Source organism: Antechinus flavipes, chromosome 2 (assembly GCF_016432865.1).
Source record: "Antechinus flavipes isolate AdamAnt ecotype Samford, QLD, Australia chromosome 2, AdamAnt_v2, whole genome shotgun sequence".
NCBI classification, from domain to species: Eukaryota; Metazoa; Chordata; class Mammalia; order Dasyuromorphia; family Dasyuridae; genus Antechinus; species Antechinus flavipes.
The window spans coordinates 141,540,157-141,563,998 of NC_067399.1; the positions used below are offsets into that span (position 1 = coordinate 141,540,157).

Below are 23,842 nucleotides of genomic sequence, written 5' to 3' on the forward strand. Positions count from 1 at the left end.
TAATTGGCTGGGGCGAGGGGGCGGGGCGGGGCGGGAAACCTTACTTTTTAAGACCAAAGTTCAATACCCCGGAAGGACTTCTACCGTGAATTCTCCTTGTCTGAGGCTGCCTCCTAGTTTAGCTGCGCTTCCTTACTTCGTCTTCAGCCGGACCAACCGACCCACCGACCCCTTTAGTACAGAATACCTTCTTCTTCCTCTCCATACACATTTAGTTCTGGAACCAGGAACGGTGATTGGATTTGCTCCTGGGTGAGGTGCGTCAACCTCCCATTCCCCCGAGCACTGACTCCTTTTGTATCCTGCCCACCTCTCAACCACCCGTTATTCTCCCCAATTAGAGCGTCAGCTGCTTGTGGACAGACTTTTTGTGCCCCCAGATCGACCCCAGTGTTTGACACGATGCTTTTTCGTTTTTAGACTCAAGGGGTAAAAAAAAGGGGTAAAAGTTTTATTTAAAACTGCTGATTTTTCCCCAAACCCAAGAGCTTCTACTGCCAGTATTGCTACCTTGTTTTGCAGAGTGGAAAACATTGATGTTTAGTAGCTTGCCAGTGTCCTACAACTAATTAGGGAGTAATTGATGGAGGACTTAAAAGAAAAATCAAATGTTAACATTTAGGAGGTTTACATGAAACTAATTGTTGAAAATTTAAATGATGCCGCCAGTCTTGACTGGCTTCCAAGAAGACTATGCCACCGTTTCTGAGGCTTTCAACCTGTCCCGTTCTGATTTAAAGGTATCTGAGGGCAGGGCACATGAGAAAAAAGAAAAAAAACTAAAAAACATAGAATGAAACTATCACAGGAGACGTCTAAGGTACTGAGAACAAAGAATTTTTGCAAAAATACATTTTCATTTACTAAGTTAAATATTTCCCAATTAAATGTATTTATTTGTTTATTTTGCCAAGGCAATTGGGGTTAAGTAACTTGTCCAGGGATACACAGCTAGGAAGTGTTAAGTGTCTGAGGTCACATTTGAACTCAGGTCCTCCTGACTTCAGGGGCTGTGCTCTGTCCACTGTGCCATCTAGCTACCCCGAAATTTAATTTTTTTTTTAATTTTGAGTTTTATAAATTGAGTTCCAAAATCTCTTCTAACTCCCTCCCCATCCCTTGAGAAGGCAAGCACTATGATAGCAATTATACATGTGAAATCAAGGAAAATCTATTTTCATTCTGAACATGTTGCAAAAGATAAAAACATCAAGAAAAAAAGTGGAATTCCAAAAGTATGCTTTAATAGGGAGTGTAAAGAATCTTCTATTAGATCTCAGGAGACCCAACATTAACTATATGACCTGCAAATATAATTGTAAATCATGTAATCTGTCAGTTTGTAAAGAGGTAATATTTGACGTTTCTGTGGAGAAAGTGATTTTTAAATGTTAAATGTGCCAGATAAATATGAGTTGTTATTACAACTCTTCCAAAGATTTATATTTCCCTGATAATCCTTAGCTCTTTGCTCCATTGTTATTTCTCCTCTGATCTTTTCCTTCAGGGTTTTAAGATGATTCCTTGAGTTTTCTGACATCCAAGTTTCCTCAGAGATTAACTGCTTCCAGCAATTGGGAATGGGATGGGGTGAGGAAGGGGTGTCATCAGTTGTTGATTGAACTTATTCTTATTTAATATTCCAAATCGTTAAGAAAATGATGTTTTTATTTAGGTCAGAGTCCAAAGCCCTCATCTGCTGAGTTAAAAATTAGAACCTTATACTTTGTCTAGTACAGCACTAAGCAGCCAATAGAAGTTCTACTTCCCATGCACACCCAACACATCATCAACACAATCTTCTCTGACCTCCTGAGTTCAATAACCAAATAGATATATTTGATATCTCCAAGTGAGTGATTGGCTCCAATTTGAATACTCTTTTTAATTCCCATGTAGAAAAATACAGATTTTGCCTTGTGAATTATTGTTTTTAAAGGTGAGTTTAGCACAGTTCTTGGCACATAGTAGTACTTAATGTTTATTGATTATAAGTTTAAGGAAGTGCGCTCAAATGGAAATTTCCTTGGAAACCACAAAATCTTTTAGACTTTGGATAAATTCAGACAAATTTGGACATTAAGAAGAGAAGGACCCTTAGTATATGGGGATTAAAATTATCCAAACTACAATAAAAGAGACTTGAGGCAGAGCTCTAGATACACAGTACTTTATTAAAAGGGTATCGAGCCAGGCTTAAAAGTTGCAGTATTTTCTATTCAAGAGCAAATTTCATACTAGAGAAGTTGGCTCAGAAGAATCTTATGTCAGCCTATTCCAAAAGTCATTCCCCAGAAGCCTTTCCCCATAAGAACTCCACTTGTAATTTATGGCTGTCAACCCCACCCTGGTTACTGACATCATAGGATTCCTTGATGATCACAATCTGGAAACACACAGAATAATATAAATTATATCCCATGAGTTCTAACAGTAAGTTCCAATAATCGTAGCTTCCTGGCTTTAGGTGACTTCAGCTATTAAGGACCACATATCCTTGATGTAGATGAAAAAAGTTTATAATTGTATGTTTTTAATACAAGCCATATATTCTCAAGTCAACTCTAAAGAGGCTTCTTTCTTAGATCTGTGTCTCAGGTGCCAAGACTTAACACAAACTCGATATTAAATAGAGGTATAGACACAATTCTTCTGAAACTTGCGAGAATTTTGATTGTTGCATCATGATAGCCTGAACTGGAAAATTAGTCTTTGTCTCTTAATATTATTAGACATTTCATACAATTTTACACGTAAAATTCTTAATCCAATTTTGAAAATTGTGTCATGTTTTTAAGTGACATCTCCTATTAATCATATTTTCATAATAAAAGAATGTTACAGGGTGATTTCTTATTAACTAGATAACTTACCAGTTATAAGACTCCACAATCTCTATTATCTGATTCAAGTAAAAATTCAAAATGATCCCTCACTATATTAACATTTATTATTTCTTTAAAATCACCAGTAGGATTCATATTCTTTTATAACTGTCCTTATCAATGCAGTTTGCTATGTGAAGAGAAATGCAGGAACATAGCCGTATTCTGTTTGATTTCAGGTATGAGTAATAGGTGCCAATTGTATGACTCGATATCATAGCCAGTTTCAAAATGTTAGGTAAGAAATTTTCCTTTTTACTAAGATGGAGATAAGCTCAAGAGAATGCTACCTTCACCTTTGCAAGGTCATTCTCTCAACTTGCCCAGGAACATTCTCCTGTTGGTAGGCCTCAGACAGGGACACATGGCATTTCCCTTGAATGATGAACCAGCCGCCTTAAAACACTTATACCTGGACTCAAAACTAACTAACAGACCAACAGTAAGTTCCAAGAGACTTCCTCAGGCAGCAAAATTTCACTAATTACAGCTCAGAACTAGATAATTGTTATTTTTCTCATCAAAATCTCATCTAGAAATTTTCAACTATCCACAAATCTCATCTATTTACAACTATTATTCTTCTTCTCCTTCCTAACCTCTCCCACCCCCCCAATACATGCACACACTTTGGTATGCAAAGCCAAAAGTAGAATATCACCATTTCTAGAATACAATGGGGTAAAAAATGAGAATGAAATTCATCCAGCAGAATCCATGTAAGCAAGTGGAACACACCTGGGCACAATTTTAAGGACTAACTTGGATTCAGTACTAATCTTCTGTAAGTACCTAGCAGATGGACACCACTAGTTGTGACTTGAAAGACAAGCTGATTAAAAGCTACACAAGTTGGACACATGGCTATCCATTAAGTTGCCATTGGTGATATCTGGAGTAACCACTCTTAATTCTATTATCCCTTGTGTGCCACAATGACACAAAAATTCCAATCATGAACTAAAAAAGTATACTTGGCGAGAAGTAGCTTGCCTTCCTCAGTCACCCAGACCTAAAAGACATGATACTATTTTTACTTCCTCACCACAAGTTGATACACAGTAAATAGTTTAAAATAGTAATGCTAAAAGATACAATTACTTGAGTTTCCAAATGATCCCAAATGATACCCACTTAAGTATTCAAAAGTTTTAAGTTTTTCTCTTTGGGTAGAAAAGGCTTCAACTCCTCAAATGGCAATGCTGTCAAGTTTCACAATACCCTGTCAGCCAGGCTTATCCCAAGGAACCTCATGGATAAAGATCTCCTAAGAGACTTCATCATGCTTTTCTCCCAGCAGTAATTTACTATTTTCTAGTTTTAAAAAAATATGCATACTAATAATCATAACATTTATAATGTAATAACAGTAATTAGATTAAAAAGAGGAAGAAACATATTTCATTAAACAATATTACCCCTTCTTCAACTTAAGTTTTCTAGTAAATCGCTTTTTGATTTTTTTTTGTTGAGGCAATTGGGATTAAGTGACTTGCCCAGGGTCAGAAAACTATGAGGTATCTGAGCCTATTTCTAAAATATTAACTCACATAAGAATGCCAGCTATTCCCCATTTGATAAATGGCAGAAGGATATGAACAATTTTCAGGCAAATTAAAGGCATTTCTAGTCATTTAAAAAAAGTTCTAAATCATTATTGATTAGAGAAATGCATGAGGTACCATTTCACACTTCTCAGATTGGCCAAGCTAGCAGAAAAGATAAGTGTTGGAGACGTGGGAAAACTGGGACACTAATATATTGTTGGTGGAGTTGTGAATTGATCCAACCATTTTGGAGAGCAATTTGGAACTATGCCCAAAGGGCTATCAAACTGTGCATTATCCTTTAATCCAGCAGTATCTCACTATTCTGTATATAAATATATAATGTATATAAAGGAGGGAAAAGGACCCACATGTTCAAAAACATTTGTAGCAGCCTTTTTTATAGTGGCAAGAAATTGGAAATTGAGTGGATGCTCATCAATTGGGGAATAGCTGAATAAGTTATGGTATATGAATGTAATGGAATATTATTCTATAAGAAATGCTAAGCAGGCTGATTTCAGAAAAGCCTGGAAAGACTTATACAAACTGATGCTGAATGAAGTGAACAGAATCAAGAGAACATTATGCACAGCAACAAGAAGATTTTGTGGTGATCAACTCTGATGGACTTGGCTCTTTTCAACAGGGAGGTGATTTAAGCCACTTCCAACAGACTTGTGATGGAAGCTGTCATCTGCATCCAGAGAGAGAACCATAGAGACTGAATCACCTTTTTTGTTGTTTGCTTGTTTGTTTTTTTCCTTTCTCATTTTTTCCCCTTTGATCTGATTATTCTTCTACAGCATGACAAATATGGAAATATGTTCAGAAGAATGGCACATGTTTAACCAACATCAGACTATTTGCTGTCTTGGGGGAGGGGGAAGGGAAAGAGGAGAGGGAGAAAATTTTGGAACATAAGATTTTGCAAAGGTGAATGTTGAAAACTATCTTTGCATGTATTTGGAAAAATAAAATACTATTAAAATTTTTTTTAAAGAAAAAAAACTATCTGAGGCTAGATTTGAGTCTTTAAGACGTTAGTCAAGTCTTCTTGAATGCAAGTCCTCCTGACTTCAGGGAATGTACTCTATCCACTATACCATCTAGCGACCCCTCTTTTTGATATTTAGTGTTTATATGCACAGTTCATAGCAATTTATTTAAGGACTTTTGGGCAGGTAGAATTAGTAAAAATCATATAGTTTTTATAAGTGCCAAATAGATTAAAAAACAACACAAGATCTCCATTGTAGGATGTCACAGATTTTAATAAGCAGGATACTTGGAATAAGAAATTGTCCATTTCCTTCACAAAGGAATTTTATGCTTTTATTTCTTTTATGCTGGAAAATTGTTCATTTAGCTATTTTGGCAATGCCCAAGAGGACAGACCCAAGCCTAACTATATATTGCACCAGAATGTCACAGATATTAAGAGGTTCTTCGCTATTCTCATAATCATGTTACTATTATTACTCTCTTTATTATTCACTTTTATTGAAACATTGAATAGTTTTCTCAAAGGAAACATCTATTTGGTGCTTATTGATTGTAAATAATCCTGATTCCCAATTGCCTGTTTTTATTTTGTTTTGTTTTGTTTTTACAAAGTTTTGATAGTTTCTAAAACTATATTTTCCCTATTAGGAATTTTATGTTTGATTCTCATCAAAAGAGAAGCTTATTTCCTAATAATTATAAATTAACCAAAATCTATATTGCCCTAATTTAACTTTGAATTCACCTAAATGAAACATAGTTCAATAATTTAAAAATCTTAACTTCCTGTAAAGGCCATTAATTGCCAAGGTTTCAAATTTTGGGACCCAATATCATCAATATTGTCATGCTTTAATACATATTTGACAATGATTTGAATTAGAATGAAACTTTTATCTATAGTAGAATATCTTGATTTAAACTTTATATTATTATTATTATTATTATTATTATTATAGCTTTTTATTTACAAAACATATGCATGGGTAATTTTTCAACACTGACCCTTGCAAAACCTTCTGTTCCAAATTTTCCCCTCTTTCCCCTCCTTCCCCTAGATGGCAGGTAGTCCAATACATATTACATAAATTAAATAAATTAAATCCTATATATGTACACATATTTATACAATTATCTTGCTGGAAAAAAAAAAGCCTAAGAAGGAAAATAAAAATGCAAGCAAACAATAACAGAAAGAGTAAAAATGCTATGTTGTGGTCCACACTCATTTCCCACAGTCCTCTCTCTGGGTGTAGATGACTCTCTTCATTATTGAACAATTAAAACTGGTTTGAATCATCTCATTGTTGAAGAGAGCCATGTCCATCAGAATTGATTATCATATAAGTTTGTTGTGGTGTATAATGATCTCCTGGTTTTGCTCATATCACTTAATCAGTTCATGTAAGTCTCCAGGCCTCTCTGAAATCATCCTGTTGGTCATTTCTTACAGAACAATAATATTCCATAACATTTATATACCATGATTTATTCAGCCATTCTCTAGTTGATGGGCATCCATTCAGTTTCCATTCTCTAGCCACTACAAAAAAGGCTGCCACAAACATTTTTACACATGTGGGTCCCTTTCCCTCCTTTAAGATCTCATTGGGATAAAAACTTTCTATTTTTATTAAAACATAGTTTTGACTTCATATAGAGTTAACAGAAATTGCTTTACTTTACTTTATCTGATATATTTTTCTGAAGGGCTCAGAATATGACTTTTTCTCTATTTCCTTTTAAATCACTCAAAAATTAAGTCCATTTATGTTTGTTTTTTCTTAATTTATATTATAAGATCATTTAGTTACACTCCAAATCACTTTGGTTTTATGATTTTATGATTTATCAGCTTACAAATGATAAGAATTTCTTTTATATTGGAAGCTTCCTCATTTCATCAAATAAAATATTTGTCTTGAAATAATTTGCAAGTTCTGCTTTTCCCTCTCTAAGAGGTTTCAGTATTTTATAATTTTATAAGCCATGTGTTCATTTTAATTCAATCTTTTGTAATCTGAGCATCCTTTATAAGATGTGTGTGCACTTAATTTATATCTCTATCTTTTTTTTTTTTTGTATTTTTGTTTAATTCTATCTTCAATAATTCTTTCCCTAACTTATTATGGCTTTATTTATACAACTTGCACTTATTTTCTTTTTCCCCTCAACAGTATTTTATTTTTCCAATTTACATGAAGAAATAGTTTTCAATATTCATTTTTGTAAGATTTGAGTTCCGATGTTTTTCTCCTCCTTTCCTTATCTCTTCCATCCCCAAGACAGTGAGCAATCTGATATAGGTTATACATATACAATCATTTAAAATATTTTTCTATTAGTATGTTGTGAAAGAAAAATTAGAACAAAAAACTATGAGAAAGAAAAAGCAAACAAAGAAAAAAGGTGAAAATACTATGCTTCAATCTACATTCAGTCTCCATAGTTTGTTCTATGGATGCAGATGGCATTTTTTTTCTCAATTATCTTGGAATTGTCCTGGATCACTGTGTTGCTGAGAAGAGCTAAGCCTACCATTATTTCTTATAGAACAATAATATTCTATTACATTCAGATACCACAACCTATTTAGCCATTCCTCAACTGATAAGCATCCACTCAATTTTCAATTCCTTGCCACCACAAAAAGAGCTGCTACATATATTTTTGCACATTTGGGAACTTTTATGATCACTTTGGGATATAAGTCAAGTAGGAACACTGCTGGATCAAAGGCTATATGAAGTTTTATAGGCCTTTGGGCATAATTCCAAATTGTTCTCTAGAATGGCTGGATCAGCTCACAATTCTACCAATGATGCATTAGTGTCCCAGTTTTTCCACCTCCCTGCATTTATCATTATCTTTTCTTGTCATCTTAGCCAGTCTGAGAGGTGTGAAATGGTATCTTATGAATTTATTTTCACTAAACAACTGTTTTCAACACAAATTTTACTGTTTTAATTTATCTAAACAACTGATTTAAATCACTAGTATCATTAAATCGCACCTTCAATTGCTTCGCAATTTCAAAATAAGCTTTTCCTTTTTTGGGAGCACTTTTGGATTCACTTTCAATCAGAAGTCTCAATCAGGATTTAGTACACTCAGGTTGGCTGTTTTAAAGTAATAAACTACAAAATAGTAAATGAATTCTGATTCTACCCACTTTAATTCTCTTATGAAAATGATCTCAATTCCCTTATTCTACCTAACAATAAAAATTTCTTCCCATGACAAACTTATCCCAATAATAAATAAATTAATTAATTAATTAATACACTTTATTTTAAGTGTAGTTTTTAAGTATACTATTATTCTGTACTAAAATTAAAACCAATTTCATAGATTGATACCCTGACTTAGAGATTAGCTAACTGAAGTTTCTTAAGCCTAAGTGAATGTTTTCTTTTAAAATTCTGAGTTGTAAAATTATTTAAATTTACAAGAGTTTTAACCTAATTTCTCTTATACTATTTCCCAAGTTTTTATTTTAAACACTTCTCTGTATTCCTATTTCATTGAAGCTTTTCTGAACATATCTAATAATAAGACAGTTCTTAAAATTAAAACTTCAGCTTCAAATAAATCCCTAACCATTTTAAAAGTCCCATTAAGGAACATCTGATCTGTGATTTTTTAAAAATTGTTGTTGTTTTCATTAAATTTTACTGAATCTGCTAGTACCCCATAAACTAATCAAAATACTTTATAAAGCCATCCAGGTTATAATCTAAAAATGAAAGACATTTGATTATTATTTTTTCACAAATTTGATTTCCAATGGATTTTTAATTAATTTCTGTATATGCCTTTCATCTCAGCAATCTCCAACATGGACTGTTGGAAACAGAGGTGGGAAGGAAAAAGATTTGCCTTTTTTAAGGCTTTTATTCTTGAAAGTTTACTTTTTTTTTTTTTTACATTTTGTTTCTTTTGGTTGATCATGCCAAAATAAAAGACATAGTTAACACCTGTTGGCTTGGTATTTTAGCTTGGATTAGCACAAAGCACAAATGATATAGCACAGATAAAAGATACTTATTTCCCATTCTCTTAAAAGATTTTCCTGATTGTATAAGTTCTTTTCTGTCTGAAATAAAGAACCCACTATTCCTAAACTTAGTTTCATCATTTAAATGAACACACATAGAACATATGACTTTAAATCAGGCCTGAAATTCTAAGTTTTAGAAATCAAGATATACTTGTTTCCTCTGTCTTGTAGTTGGGGTCCTGCTATCAAACTAAGATAATTCTTCTGCTTCCTAATAATGTTAATGCTTTTAGAATTTTATCAATTAAATAATGTAATTTTCTTTGGTCTAATTTGCCAATTGAGTTTGCACATTTAAAGTGTAGTTTATATTTATAACAAGCCCTGAATAGATAGAAGAGTTCTTCAAAATTCCATTTCTCTAGACCTTTTTCCCCCACAGGAAGAAAAACTGAGAATTATGAAGAATTTCATCATTTCATTTATTCTAAGCTAATTTGGGGAGATTGTTCAATAAAATTCCATAATCCTCTAAGAAATCAAAAGTTACTTCAACCAAAACAATCTCCTAAACTCTTTGTATTCTCAAACCAAACTTTACCCAACTTAATAACTCTTTCTTCTCACTATTTGACAAAGACTGCTGGGAAAACTGGAAACTAGTATAGCAGAAACTAGGCATTGACCCACACCTAACACCATATACCAAGATAAAGTCAAAATGGGTTCATGATATAGACATGGAGTGATATATGCAAAATAGAAGAACATAAGATAGTTTACTTCCCAGATCTGTGGAGGAGGAAGAAATCTGTGGCCAAAGAAGTACTGGAGATCATTATTGATCACAAAATAGATAATTTTGATTATATTATGTTAAAAAGTTTTTGTACCAACAAAACTAATGCAGACAAGATTAGAAGGAAAGCAATAAACTGGGAAAACATTTTTATATCCAAGGAGTCTTCAGTCTTCCAAGGCTTCATTTCTAAAATATATATAGAATTCACTCAAATTTATAAGAATTCAAGCCATTCTCCAATTGATAAATGGTCAAAGGATATGAACATACAATTTTCAGATGAAAAAATTGAAACCATTTCTAGTTATATATACTATTGATCAGAGAAATGCAAATTAAGATAACTCTGAGATACCACTACACACCTCTCAGATTGACTAAGATGACAAGAAAAGATAATGCGCAATGTTGGAGGGGAAGTGGGAAAACTGGGACACTATTACATTGTTGGTGGAGTTGTGAACTGATCCAACCATTCTGGAGAGCAATTTGGAACTATGCCCAAAGAGTTATAAAACTATGCTTACCCTTTGACCTAGCAGTGTTACTACTGGGCTTATATCCCAAAGAAATCTTAAAGGAGGGAAAGGGACCCACATGTGCAAAAATATTTGTGGCAACCCTTTTTATAACTGAATGGATGCCTATCAGTTGGAGAATGGCTGAATAAGTTATAGTATATGAATGTTATGAAATATTATTCTGTAAGAAATGACCAGCAGAATGATTTCAGAGAGGCCTGAAGAGACTTATATGAACTGATGCTGAGTAAAATGAATGGAACCAGAAGATCATTGTGCACTGCAATATCAATTCTGATGGACATGGCTCTTTCCAAAAATGTTGATTAAGGCCAGTTTCAGTGATCTTGTGATGAAGAGAACCATCTACACCCAGAGAGAGGACTGTGGGAACTGAATGTAGTTCATTCACAACATAGCATTTTCACTCTTTTTGCTATTGTTTGCTTGCATTTTATGTTCTTTATCATTTTTTCCGATTTGATTTGATTTTTCTTATGTAGCAAGAGCTACAATATAAATGTGTATGCCTATATTGGATTTAACACATATTTTTACCATGTTTAACATGCATTGGACTACTTGTCATTTAGGGGAGGGGATGGGGGAAAGGGGGAAAATTGGAACACAGGGTTTTACAAGGGTTAATGTCAAAGAATTATCCAGACATATGTTTGAAAAATTAAAAGCTTTAATAAAGAAAAAGAAAAAAAGAGCCAAGTCTGTCACAGTTGACCATCAACATAGTCTTGCTGTTGCTGTGTACAGTGTTCTCTTGATTCTGTCCATCTTACTTGGCATCAGTTCATGTAAGTCTTTCTTGGTAAAGCAGAGTTTCTTAAAACCTTGTGTGTATGTATGTTGGCTCATCTCAAGATAATGCTTTTTAATCCACAAAATGTATAAGAAAATGAAAGAAAAGAGATCAATCATATTGAGATAGTTACACTATATATATATTTAAATTGTATCCCACATTAAAAAAAATTAGTTCTTTAGTCATCAGGAAGAGGAAGTCCACCCTGGTCCCAATGTGAATCATGTAGGATGCATTTATCCTCTTTTGTCTGACTCCATCTCTCCTGGGGGTATCAGGAGTGGCACTTCTCAGAGAACTTCTGAGAGAATTGGACTAAATTCCCCAGATAACCTACCTTTTGGCTTTTACCATCTGAAAGGTTCCCCACTGAAGACTGGAGATCCTCCACAACCTCCCTCCCCTCCACCCCCCATTTTTATTATGGATTTAGTGAGGCAATCTTCTAATCATCTGAGTTCTGCCTATATAGATCTTTTTCTATAGCTAACACAGTAACATTCAGGGATTGATTTTGGCAAATTCTTCAATACTTCCAATTCTTAATCTCTGAGCTTAACCTCTAGGTTCCTAAAACCAATGAGGACTTAAAGATCTTAAGACTTAAAAATAAGTGAATATTCAGCAAAATTTACATCTACTTTCCTTGAAAACTTCCTAAAAATTTAGTTTTGATTATCAATAACTGACTTAGTCCTAAGAATATTAGTGACAGTAATCTCACTCATTAAATGAAAGGGAGACTTCTCCTTTCTTCACCTCTTTAAAATTAAAATGTGCTTCTTCTCTGAAGAGGTTGGGATTGTTTCTACAAAAGTGACTTGACAATTTACCATTGAGCTCAGATCTAGCCCAAATTATTGCTCCTTCAAGATGTTTCAGAGAATTGAAATGAGTAATCACTCCCCCAAACCCTACCCATCCACGGACTGGTCATAGAGTCTTCTAGATGGGGGTCATGGTCCTCTTCAAGAATGAAGGATAAACAACAGTCCTCTGTGAGCCACTGAAATTATTTTCCCCTCAATTAGTTTGAGATTTTTTCTATTAACAACAAAAATTAATTACTCCTTGATAAAATAATTTAAAGGGTAAAAAAATCTATTTTAACCTGTCAAAAAGAAACTTTTAAATTAACCAGGTGGCTAGCTGGCTAAAAATGAGGAATTAGCAATTCTGCTGCTGAATCTTCCTAGACTAAGGAAAATAAAAGTAAAGAAAATGGAGGAAAAGATAGGGGGAAAACAGTATCCTGTGTACAAAAAGTTAAAATTATACCCATGTAATTTTTATAAAAATAGTATTTGAGTGCTCCAGAGGTTATACATTTAGACATAGTCACAAATTTAAATAGTTCCTCTTAGGCCAATTGGGAACTCATTTTTTTTAAAAAAAATTTTTTTATTTTATTTTATAACTTTTTATTGACAGAACCCATGCCAGGGTAATTTTTTTTTTACCACATTATCCCTTGCACTCACTTCTGTTCTGATTTTCCCCCTCCCTCCCTCTACCCCCTCCCCTAGATGGCAAGCAGTCCTATATATGTTAAATATGTTGCAGTATATCCTAGATACAATATATGTTTGCAGAACCAAACAGATCTCTTGTTGCACAGGGAAAATTGGATTCAGAAGGTAAAAATAACCCAGGAAGAAAAACAAAAATGCAAATAGTTTACATTCATTTTGGGGATTCTTCTTAAAGAAATTGAATTTAGGATAAATCTTGACAGACCAGTCTTGAAGAGATATACCCCAGGTTCAGAGAATTTGGATGCACATAGTGAGGGGAATCCTACTTCCCAGAACCAGTGTCTGCAGAGGAGCCATTTGTGAAAATTCATCCTAATGTATGCTTCTTTTTAGGGTCCTTTGCTGGAGCTGGTCTAAAAAGATTGAAGTCCACACATCATTGTCCCATCTCAGGGTACCAGTAATGTGGGGATTTAAATTGTTCAACAACAATAAAAGAGACTGAGGCAGATCCCTGGGCCAATGGCATTTTATTAAAAGGATTGATGGTCCTTTCTAATGAAATGGACCTCAAATCTTTCTCATGATGTCCCCTTTTTTTCAGGACCTTATTTTTATAAAACTTGATGCCAAATTGGATACCTGAACACTCTAAAGAAGCTATACAAAATACAGAAATCCTATTGGTTGATAGGTTTAAAATTTTTGCTTTGAGGTCCAAAAAATGATGCATCAGCTAGAAATGGTATGTCAGCAGGGATATCTTGGATTGGGTGAATCATGAGTCTTTTACATTACATCATAAGATGGTCACTTGCTTATGTTTGACAAAAGAAAGTGGTCCGGAAGTACAAAAATAAGTTGGGAGACTTTCCATGTAATTGAGATACCTCTGCCATGCTAGGCTTGGTCACCATAACAAGAAAAAATAAGAGTGGAGGAGAGCCTTTAGCTAACTATCAGATAAGATAACTTAAAATTGGCAGCACACAGCTCTGGTACCTAAGAATTTATAATCACTATCTCTATGGAATTATAACTGATTAATAATGTTTGGAATATAATAGAGCTCCAAATGAATTATTTCTCACAAATATTTGGCACCTTTGTAAATCATAAAGTGCTATAATAAATTTGAGCTGTCATATTTCCAGCTACTATTAGTAATTCAAACAATTAAATGTCAATTGTTTTAAATTCATATAGGAAAAACTAAGAGGATAAAGAATGACTATTTCCCAGATCATGATATGTAATTTTAATGTACAATCCACTGAGTTAGTTTTCCCTCTCTCTTTATATACATATATGTATGTGTGTGTCTTGATTAAGCAGGATAGGCATTACAAATAATGAACTGGCCCCAGGATTGAATAGAAGAAAGTAATCTGCCTTGTGTTTGAGAAACTGTGCATCATTCTTAATGATCCCAAGATGTTCTCTAAAAAAAAAATTCATCTTTTTAAAACACCACTATTCTCCCAGAGATTTTAAATAGGGGAAAACTATGAAATGCTGCAATCTCCAAAAAATTATAGTTTCAACTTACCCAAAGAACAATGAATAGGTGAGTGCTAAGCATAACTAGATTGTAGTATATTATCAAATATAACTTGCACACAAGGAGAGGAATAAAATTCTCGAGATATCATATTAGCAAAAATGAGGAATGACAAAAGGATAGTCGACTTATTACATCAGCAGCACCTAACATTAAGTAACTTACTGGAAGGCCCCCTGACGCACTGGGTAGATTTCTTACAGAGTACATAAATGGATATAAGTATAGATAGGTTGTGATTTGCACCACTGGAAAGAGTGTCTACATATTGAAGTATTATCTGCCCTGATTTTTGACATCTGGGATGCTCTCTTGCCTTTCTCAATGCCTCATCACCCTTTCAGATACCCTTTGCCGTCATCCTCAGTATCTGGATGACTCTTCTAATGCCAAAACTCATTCCTTAACTTTCTTGTCTTCTATTACCTTCATTGTCTACTTTACTTCAACTACTTAATGTGTGATCCTAAATTGTCCAACCTACCAAAAAAAATGAGGCAGAACTCTAAGCCAATAACACTTTATTAAAGAGTCCATGGCTCCCTTTAATGAAGTGGATCTAAGACCTTTCTCATGATCTGAGATGTTCTCTGCCTTTAGTTTCATAGTGTCTGATACCTATATGATACAGAAGAGTCACTGTAAAATGAAGAACCTCATTGGTTGATAGATCTTGATCCTGATCATCCAGAAGCATTTACACAAAACACAGAATTCTATTGTTTGACAAATGATCTAATGAGCAGACCTTGACAGACCTATCTTGATCTTTCAGGAAATCCCATTGAGCAGACAAGCAGACCTATGGGCTGGATTGAAAAACATAAATCAAACTTCTGATAGAAATTCATCTCATGGGCTGATAGAAAAGCAGCTACAAGCTCACAAACAGGATCACTTATTGGCCAAATGCTTATGACCTTTTCCCCATGTTGGGCAATAGATGGGCAAAAATAATTGGGGGATTTTCCATATCATCAAGTCACCTCTTCCACTCTGGGGTTGGTCACTATAATAAGGCAAAATCAAGGGTGGAAGGCCTCTAGTTAGCTTCCTACGATTAAACAAGTGAACTTAAAATCTGCAGTTCACTGCTCTGGGGCCTAATATACAAGACATAATTATCATCTCTATGGAATCAGGAGTCTAATTCATCACCTATCACACTTAGACCTCACCATCACTTGAAAGTACTCCATCTCCAAGATCTCAAACTCTGAAATTCCTCTGTCAGTCTAATGAGTATGAAGTGAAACCTAGAAATTGTTATAAATTACATTCCTCTTGTTATTAATATGGGACATTTTTCCCATGGCTTTTATAATTTTATTTTTTCTTTAAGAATTATTTTAAACCATTTATTTATTGAGTAACAGCTCTTGTTCTCCAATATGATTTTTAAATATATCTTAGATATCAGAATTTTATCAGAAAAATTTGCTGCAAAGAATTTCCTTAGTTCATTATTTCCCTTCTAATTTTAACTACATTGATTGTGTTTGTATAAAAGCTTCTCAGTTTAATGTAATAAAAATTGTCTATTTTATTTTCTGACATCTTTACTATCCTTGGTTTGGCCATGAGATTTTCCTCTTAATCATAGTTTTAAAAGTTATCTCCTTTCTTGCTCCAGTTTTTTAATGATATGATCTTTTATATCTAGGATATGTGTTGTTCTGGCATTTATTTTGGTATTTGGTATTAGTTTGGTTTTTTTTTTTTTTCTATAACTAGGCAAGACATTATACTGGAAGTTGGAAACAGAAACCTAAAATGCTGAAATACTGAATAAGAATTTGCTGAATGTATGCTAGTTTTATTTCCAAGAAGAAACTGTGTCCCAAGGACTTATCATTCTCATGTTTCTTCCTTATTTCTTGGCACAGGACTGAACAGACTCTAAATCCCCATAAATACTTCATAATTTATTCAGAAAAGAATGGTTTATGGAAAAGGGTTTCCTCTGCTTTAAGATCTGCAACCAGTAGGTTGATTGAACCTAACAAGCTTCATAAGAACCATCTGTGGCTACCCTGCCCCATGATAAAAGGAAAATGAAGTAGGGGTGAGCATAGAGGCAGTGTAGCTGAGGAAGCTGGGGCAGAAACACAGGGCAGAATGGAATGACTAGGGGTTTAAGGAAGACCAGAAGGCTGGGACTTCAAAGGTGAGGTCAGGCAACTAAGAGCTAAAGCCATTTCCTGATCCTTGGCTTTTTTTTTTTTTTTACCCATAAATTTCATAAAGCCCCAGGAGCTGGGCATGATGGTTCCTACAAGAGGAAAGGAGACCTCCGAACATTAAAGCCTCATAGTTTAGGATTTAACTTGACTTGACTCATTCATTCATTACTCCTTGTGTCCCATACCTTAGGTCTTTGGGGGAATACAAAAGATACCCAAGAAGTTTATGTGAAGAAAAAGGTCTACACCGGTAACAAATAGTTATATGACAAAGCAAGGTGGATAATTGGTTGAAGGAGGGGCATAGATGGAGGTTAGAGTAACTGGAGTTCAGAGGTCTGGAAGATCCCTGGGGGCTAAGATTGTCTGGACAACCCTTATCTGTCTCCCCTCCTCTTCTCACAGCCTAAGGTGCCTTTAAAACTCCCTCCTCAAGCATCATGCCTTTAACCAGAGTCAGAAGTAAGACTGAAAAGTCCTTGGCCCTGCTCTGGGGTAAGTAAAGTAGAATTATTTTTACCTGGAAGAATCAAGGATTTGGATGGTATTCCTAACCTTGGGGATAGAAAACTCTTCTTCCCTTTCTCTTGTGAGTTCCCTCTCTACTCTGTTCTTAATACTGGAAATAGAAAGCCTTCTCTAGCAAGAATTGTTGATTGATGGCTAGAGCTTCATCTTTGCTGACCTAAAATGCTAGAGAAGAAGGCATGGGGGAGGGCAGAGAAAAGGGGAAAGTATTCTTCATAGCCATCCTTCCCCAGTCTCTCCTTCTTCCTCAGGTTGTGAGTTGAACTGGGGTAATCGCTCATATACCTTTGACCCCTTGGAAGATGGGAATGGTGATCATAAATTGATTCTGCACCTGGTGAGTGAACCCTTAGGCAGACAACTAAGTTTGACTAGGAAGTAAGAGGAGAGAGCTGCCCTTATGCTAGGGAAGAAGGAGGAAAGAGAAGAATGAGGAGGAATTCTAAGTAGGAAAAAAAAAAAGTGTTCCTGAGACTCATTTAGGAGGATGCTCTGGGCAGTGGTTGATAGCTAAGAGGAAACTTGAGTCTGCTCCCATACTCCCTTGCAGATCTGCCTAGGAGAGAAGAGCAATGATGATGTGACCATAGTGGAGATCATATCACCTCCTAATGAGGATGGCAAACAGAGACCACCAGTTCCCATTGCCACATTGAAGCCCTCAGTCCTGCCCATGGTAAGCTACCCCATGACCCATTAACTGAGGATGAGAAATGATAAGGACTGAGACAAATTATTTTCTCTGAAATTCCACTCTTAGAGATTCATACTTTTCTGTCAAATATCGCCAATCTCTTTAAAATGCAAGCTTTGAAGATTAGAAGGGAAGCAGAAAGTTGGGAGGAAAATTTTACAGCTAATGTTTCTTGATAAAATATATAGACAACTGATTTAAGTTTTTAAGAATCCAAGTCATTCCCCAATTGAGAAGTGGTCAAAGGACATAAACAATTTTCAGATTTCAGATGAAGAAATTAAAACCATTTCTAGGCATATGAAAAAATATTCTAAATCATTATTGATTAGAGAAATGCAAATTAATACAACTCTGAGTAACCACTTCATATCTCTCAGATTGGCTAAGATAATAAATATAAAGATAAATCTTAGAAGGGATGTGGGAAAACTAGGACACTAATACATTGTTGGTAGAGTTGTGAACCCTACCATTCTGGAGAGGAATTTGGAACTATGTCCAAAGGGCAATCAAACTATGCATACCCTTTGATCCAGCAGTGTCTCTACTGGGCCTGTATCCCAAAGAGATCTTAAAGGAGGGAAAGGGACTCATATGTGCAAAAATGTTTTTTGCAGCCCTCTTTGTAGTGGCGAGAAACTGGAAAGTGAATGGATGTCCATCAGCTGGGGAATGGCTGAATGAGTTATGGTATATGAATGTAATGGAATATTATTATTCTATGAGAAATGATAAGCAGTTTGATTTCAGAAAAGCCTGAAATGACTTACATGACCCATGCTGAGTGAAGTGAGCAGAACCAAGTGAACATTGTACACAGTAACAACAAAAATTATGTGATGATCAAAGTGTGATGAACTTTGCTATTCTCAACAATATGATGATTCAAGGCAATTTCGATAGATTTGGGATGGAAAATGCCATCCACATTCAGAGGGAGAACTATGGAGACTAAATATGGATAGAAGTATATTTTCACATTTTTGTTTGTTTTTTTCTTTCTTATGGTTTTTTTACCTTTTGGTTTGATTTTTTTTTTTTGCAACAACATGACCAATATGGAAATATGTTTAAAAGAATTGCACATATTTAACCTATATTAGATTGCTTTGTGTGTTGAAAAGGGGAGAGGTAAGGGAGGGAAGAAGAAAAATTTGGAACACAAAGTCTTACAAAAATGAATATTGAAAACTATCTTTACATATATTTGGAAAATAAAATACTATTGAAAATTAAATTCAAGGCTTCTGGGAGGGCAATACCTTCAGTTATTCCTACCTTAGTATGACTAAACATCCATACAGGTAATAAGAGGGACATTGGGTACTTGAGAAAATAGAAAGGCTGAAGAGGACAAAGGAAAAGAGAAGAAGAAATAATTATTATTAAAATTACTCCTGACTTTCCTTTTGGTCCGAATATAGGATCATCTTAGTACAATGTTAAGCTTTCATGCTATTTAGTAATAGTTCAAGTTTAAATAATAAAGTGAGCTATTCAAACTAAACAATTGTACTGACTTTTGGAGATACCCTGTAGTTTAAGATCAAACAACTTCTGCTTTTCTCCAAATCAACTTCTTAGCAAATCCAGGAGCTTCAGAGTAGTAGATAGGGACAGGAAACCTGAGAAATTCTGTTTCCTGGTTGTTTGCTTTTCAGGTCAACATTTCAGGAATGGAACTCACTCCCCCCATTACTTTCCACCTTCGGTGTGGCTCAGGGCCAGTCTATATCAGTGGCCATGATCTTACTGGTAAGCCAGACGGGTAGAGTATAAAATTGCAATGCTAGATACGTGACAGGTAATGGCAATCTATTTTCCCCTTTGTCCAAGGAACTTTGGTCTGGGATTCTAAGCTCTCCCCAATCTGACTCCATCCTGCCTTTCCAACTTTATCTCTAAACTGATTCTCTGAGTCCCAACTTCCCCAATATAGCTTTTAAAATTTTGCCTACAAAATCTTCATTCTTATTCTTTCTCCTTCCTGAAAAGCCCTTTTTCCTATGTCTTCCCTTCTCCTCCATATATCTAACATATAGAAATGTGTGTGTGTGTGTATATATATATATATATATATATATATATATATATATATATATATATACATATACACATACACCCTTTCTCCAGGAAACTTTCCTAACTTCCCTCCTCTCAAAAAGCTATCCCACATAACAAAGAAACTTAAAAAGAAAAAGATGAAGGCATGGAGGGGTATGGAATTAGCAAAATTTATCAGTACATAAAAAAAATCACAACATAGGCAATATTCCATACTGATAGAATTCCACACACACATCAACAAAGGTGTGGAGAGAAGTAGCTTTTCATGTCTCTTCTTTGAGTTTAACACTGTTCTTTGTAATTTTATAATATTCATTTTCAGTTGTTTTGTGGTATTGTTCCCCCGTTTATGTTGTGATAGTCATTGTATATACTGTTTTCTTGGTTTTGCCAAGTTCATTCAAGTCTTTCCAGGCTAACTCGTTGATTTTTTAACACTGATGAAAAAGAAAGGGTTTTAGGAATTCTTATGTTTCCATTTCTTCAGTAAATTTAGACCAGTCCTGGAAGGAAGTAGAAGGGAATGAGGAAGACACAGAAGTGGTAGAGGACGAAGAGGACGACGAAGAAGAAAATGATAATGATGATGATGATGATAATGATGATAATGATGAAGAGGAGGAGGAGGAGGAGGAAGAGGAAGAAGAAGAAGAGGAAGAGGAAGATTCTAATGAGATAGCCCTGGATGAGATTTCTCCACTTAAGCCAGGCAAACGACAAGCCTCTGACAGGCAGACTGGTGTTGCAAAGGTGAAAACAGAATAACGGTATAATGTCTGGGTTAGGAAGCTTAAAAGAATAAGGGGAGGGACTTATCACTTCCATTTTACCTTATATGCAGTTTATGGGGCCAGTGGTCTCCTTGAATAAGATGGTGTGGAAAGAGTTTGAGCCAAAGACAAAGTTCAACCTTTGGCTCCTCTGAATACTATCTATGTGGTGGTGAATAAGTCTATTAAAAATGTCACATTTATAGAGAATTAAAGAATTGCTCTAGAACTTAAAGATCCCATCATTTCTTTCTATTTAAAGGCCTCATCATGTATTGGGGGAAAAATGTTGGATTTGGAGTCAGAAAGATACAAGTTGCAATACTACTTTTGAGGTGTAACCTCTTAGAGTCTCTGTTTCCTAATCTGTAAAATGAAAGAGGTGATCTAAAGGAAATTGAGAGTCCATTCCAGCCCAACATTCTATAATCTATGTCAAATAGGACCTATGAGGATAAGGTGCTGCTAACCCAAAAGTGGAAGGAAGAGAATATCTAGTCCATTGTTTTAAAGAGCTCTTGACTGATAGACTGATATAGTCCATCTATATCTATATCTATATCTTGACTGATAGACTGATATAGTTCATCATGGGTACTATTGTTTTCTTTAACTGCAGAAAAAGAAGCTGGATGAAAAGGAGAGGTGAGTCTGAGGCAATTAAGAGGTGTTATATTCTAAGAGAGAATATTCTCCCTTACCTCCCCCACTCCTCCAAATTGTCACTTCTCCTTTCCCCCAAACTGTCCAAAATTCCAATTCTTCCTGGCTGGCTTTGGAAGCCCATTAGACTGGTGTCAAAAGGTACCAGTATAAGATGTCATTCTCTCTTCTTAGAGCCTCATCCCTGAGGAGCCCTGAAATGAAGGTAAGAACCAAAGAAGATGTCAAGGGTTATATGAAGGTGGGGATCAATGATCTGGAGTGGAGAACGGAAAATTCTTTTTTCCTTCAACAGGCCAAAGACAAGAAGGCAAGGACAAAATCCAAGAAATAAAGGCAATCTCAGAAGGGGGAGTAAAGGTGAGTAATCAGGGAATGAATGAGATGCCTCAGTTTCCCTTAGGGTTTGATGTTGGGCTGTTAATGTCCCCAAGAAGAAGTTTGTGGAAAAATGGGAAAATTTCATGCTCTAGTTCCTGGCCCTCTTAGAGTCTAAGATGTGACTGAGGATGGGATACATCCAGAGATCTTAGTTTAGAGAACTTCTCCCATTGCCCCTCTCTCCCACAGGCTCTCTTTGATTTTTTCAGGATCAAGAAACAGAACAGGAACATGGCGGAAAATGATCACCATTTAAAAGATGGTTTTTTTCTGCAACTCTGGCTTCTTGGGCGACTTTCCCCTGTCCACCCCATCACCCCACCTGGCTGGTCACAGCCTTGGCCCTTCCCACCTCCAACTACATGCAGTTGACTGGACCTCCAGCAGAGGTCACGCCTGTGCTGCTAATGCAAGCAGTCCTTCCAGGTCAGCCCTGCTCCCAATTCTGAGCAATGCCTTGGGACCACTTTTCCTCAACCCGGAGCCATCTCTGGCAGAACAGCGGACACATCTCAAGGTCTTCCTCCCTTTGTCTGGGAGTTCTCATCTAAAGGAGGCCTCTTGTTGGGGTTTTTGTCTTTTTCATAAATTCTTCTGTCTCCTACTTTGTCTCACCAGCCTTGATTCTTTCCCCATTTTCCTTAGTAGACTTCCGATGCGCCCACATCTCTTCTTCTCAATTCCTCCCTAACAGAGGCTGATTGAAATCAGGCGAAGTTTTCTCCCAGCTTACTTGGGGCCGGCAAGATTTATCCCACAAGGAGCAATCTCCTTAGATGCCAGATTCTGGGCCAAAGGTCCACAGATCTATAAGAGGTGATTAAGTAGTTTAAGGACCTAAGGCCATGAATGGGAAGGAACAGCCAAGGTAGGGTATAATTAAGGGCTGTAGCAGTCCAAAGGAGATTTTCAGTCAGGATGGGGTGAGCAGCTTAAGAAGAGACTTAAGGGAGGAGAAGGTAGTTGGAGAAAGGTTAGTTTCTAGAGAGGGAAGGAATACCTGTTGGTTAACAAAGATAGAAATGTAAACACTGTATTAGAAGGAAGAGTAGCTCTCTTTCTCTCACCCTCTCTTCTCTTAGGGGAGGAGTTTATGGAAGATAAGTCTGGGACCAGGCTTGATTTTTTTTTTTAGGTGAAATCTTAAGTCTAGCTTTCTTAACTGTCCCTAAATGTGCTTTGCAGACACCTCTACCCCACTCCTAGATTTCTAGATGAAGAAAACATTGAAGCAAAGGTGCTGCAAAGGGTGTCTTTCCTCCCCACACACCAAAAAAAAATCTAATCACTAAAGTATCTCATGAACACATCTATGCCCTTGCCCTGTACCCATGAATGCAGACACAAGTAGACTTCTAAAAGACTGGGCCCCAGCTAAAACAGCCTTCCCCCCCTTCTTTCCAAATCAGAACAATCCTGAATAGGGGGACACAATAGGGGATTAGGGAGCCACGGGGACCCCATTGTGTACCATTGACCTGGTCTTGGTGCTGGCCAAAGTAAGGATTTGCTGCATGGCCCTATTGCTGGGTAGTAAAGCCGAATACAATAACAAGCCAGGTGTGTGGGGATGTACATGGAAGGGGCAGAGATTGGATAAAAGCTTTAAGGATGTTCTTAAGTGTACAGAGAAGGGCTGAAACCTAAATGAGTTCTCTTTCAATGTGAGAAGCTAACAAGGAAAATGACTTGGCGGTGGGAAGAGGAGGCATGGACGATGATTGCTTGATTATATAAACAGAGTTCAGTTTGATTCTCATAACAATATCTTGAGGAAAATAGGAAAGGAATAATCAACCCACATTTTAGTGATAAACTTAGACTCTGGACAGGAAAATGTCCAGGAATCATATCTCATATTGAGCCTGTGGCTGGGTGTTCGGGTGTCTAGCTCCCAAGTCCAGAGCTCTTTGTAGAAAATAGGGTTCTATGGTTGATCT

General features: G+C 35.8%; 1 protein-coding gene across 3 annotated transcripts; it reads left to right on the top strand.

Annotated features, from left to right (window-relative positions):
- Positions 1–33: 33 nt before the first annotated feature.
- On the top strand, positions 34–22,506 carry NPM2 (nucleophosmin/nucleoplasmin 2). Of its 3 annotated transcripts, XM_051975668.1 has the most exons (10): positions 16,095–16,780; positions 17,202–17,291; positions 17,576–17,661; positions 17,875–18,000; positions 19,683–19,776; positions 20,576–20,838; positions 21,478–21,503; positions 21,696–21,726; positions 21,817–21,881; positions 22,112–22,506. In XM_051975668.1, the coding sequence occupies exons 2-9, from the start codon at positions 17,237–17,239 to the stop codon at positions 21,853–21,855; spliced, it is 720 nt and encodes a 239-aa protein (XP_051831628.1). In that variant the 5' UTR covers positions 16,095–16,780; positions 17,202–17,236; the 3' UTR covers positions 21,856–21,881; positions 22,112–22,506. The 3 variants fall into 3 exon arrangements, with proteins under 3 accessions (XP_051831627.1, XP_051831628.1, XP_051831626.1); XM_051975667.1 differs by lacking the exons at positions 16,095–16,780; positions 21,696–21,726 and adding an exon at positions 34–257; XM_051975666.1 differs by lacking the exon at positions 21,696–21,726.
- Positions 22,507–23,842: the final 1,336 nt, after the last annotated feature.

Coding starts and splice junctions, on each gene's coding strand:
- NPM2 (XM_051975667.1), top strand. CDS start 17,237: ATGCCTTTAACCAGAGTCAGAAGTAAGACTGAAAAGTCCTTGGCCCTG. Junction 17,292..17,575: donor GTCCTTGGCCCTGCTCTGGG/GTAAGTAAAGTA, acceptor CTTCTTCCTCAG/GTTGTGAGTTGAACTGGGGT. Junction 20,839..21,477: donor GGCAGACTGGTGTTGCAAAG/GTGAAAACAGAA, acceptor CTTTAACTGCAG/AAAAAGAAGCTGGATGAAAA.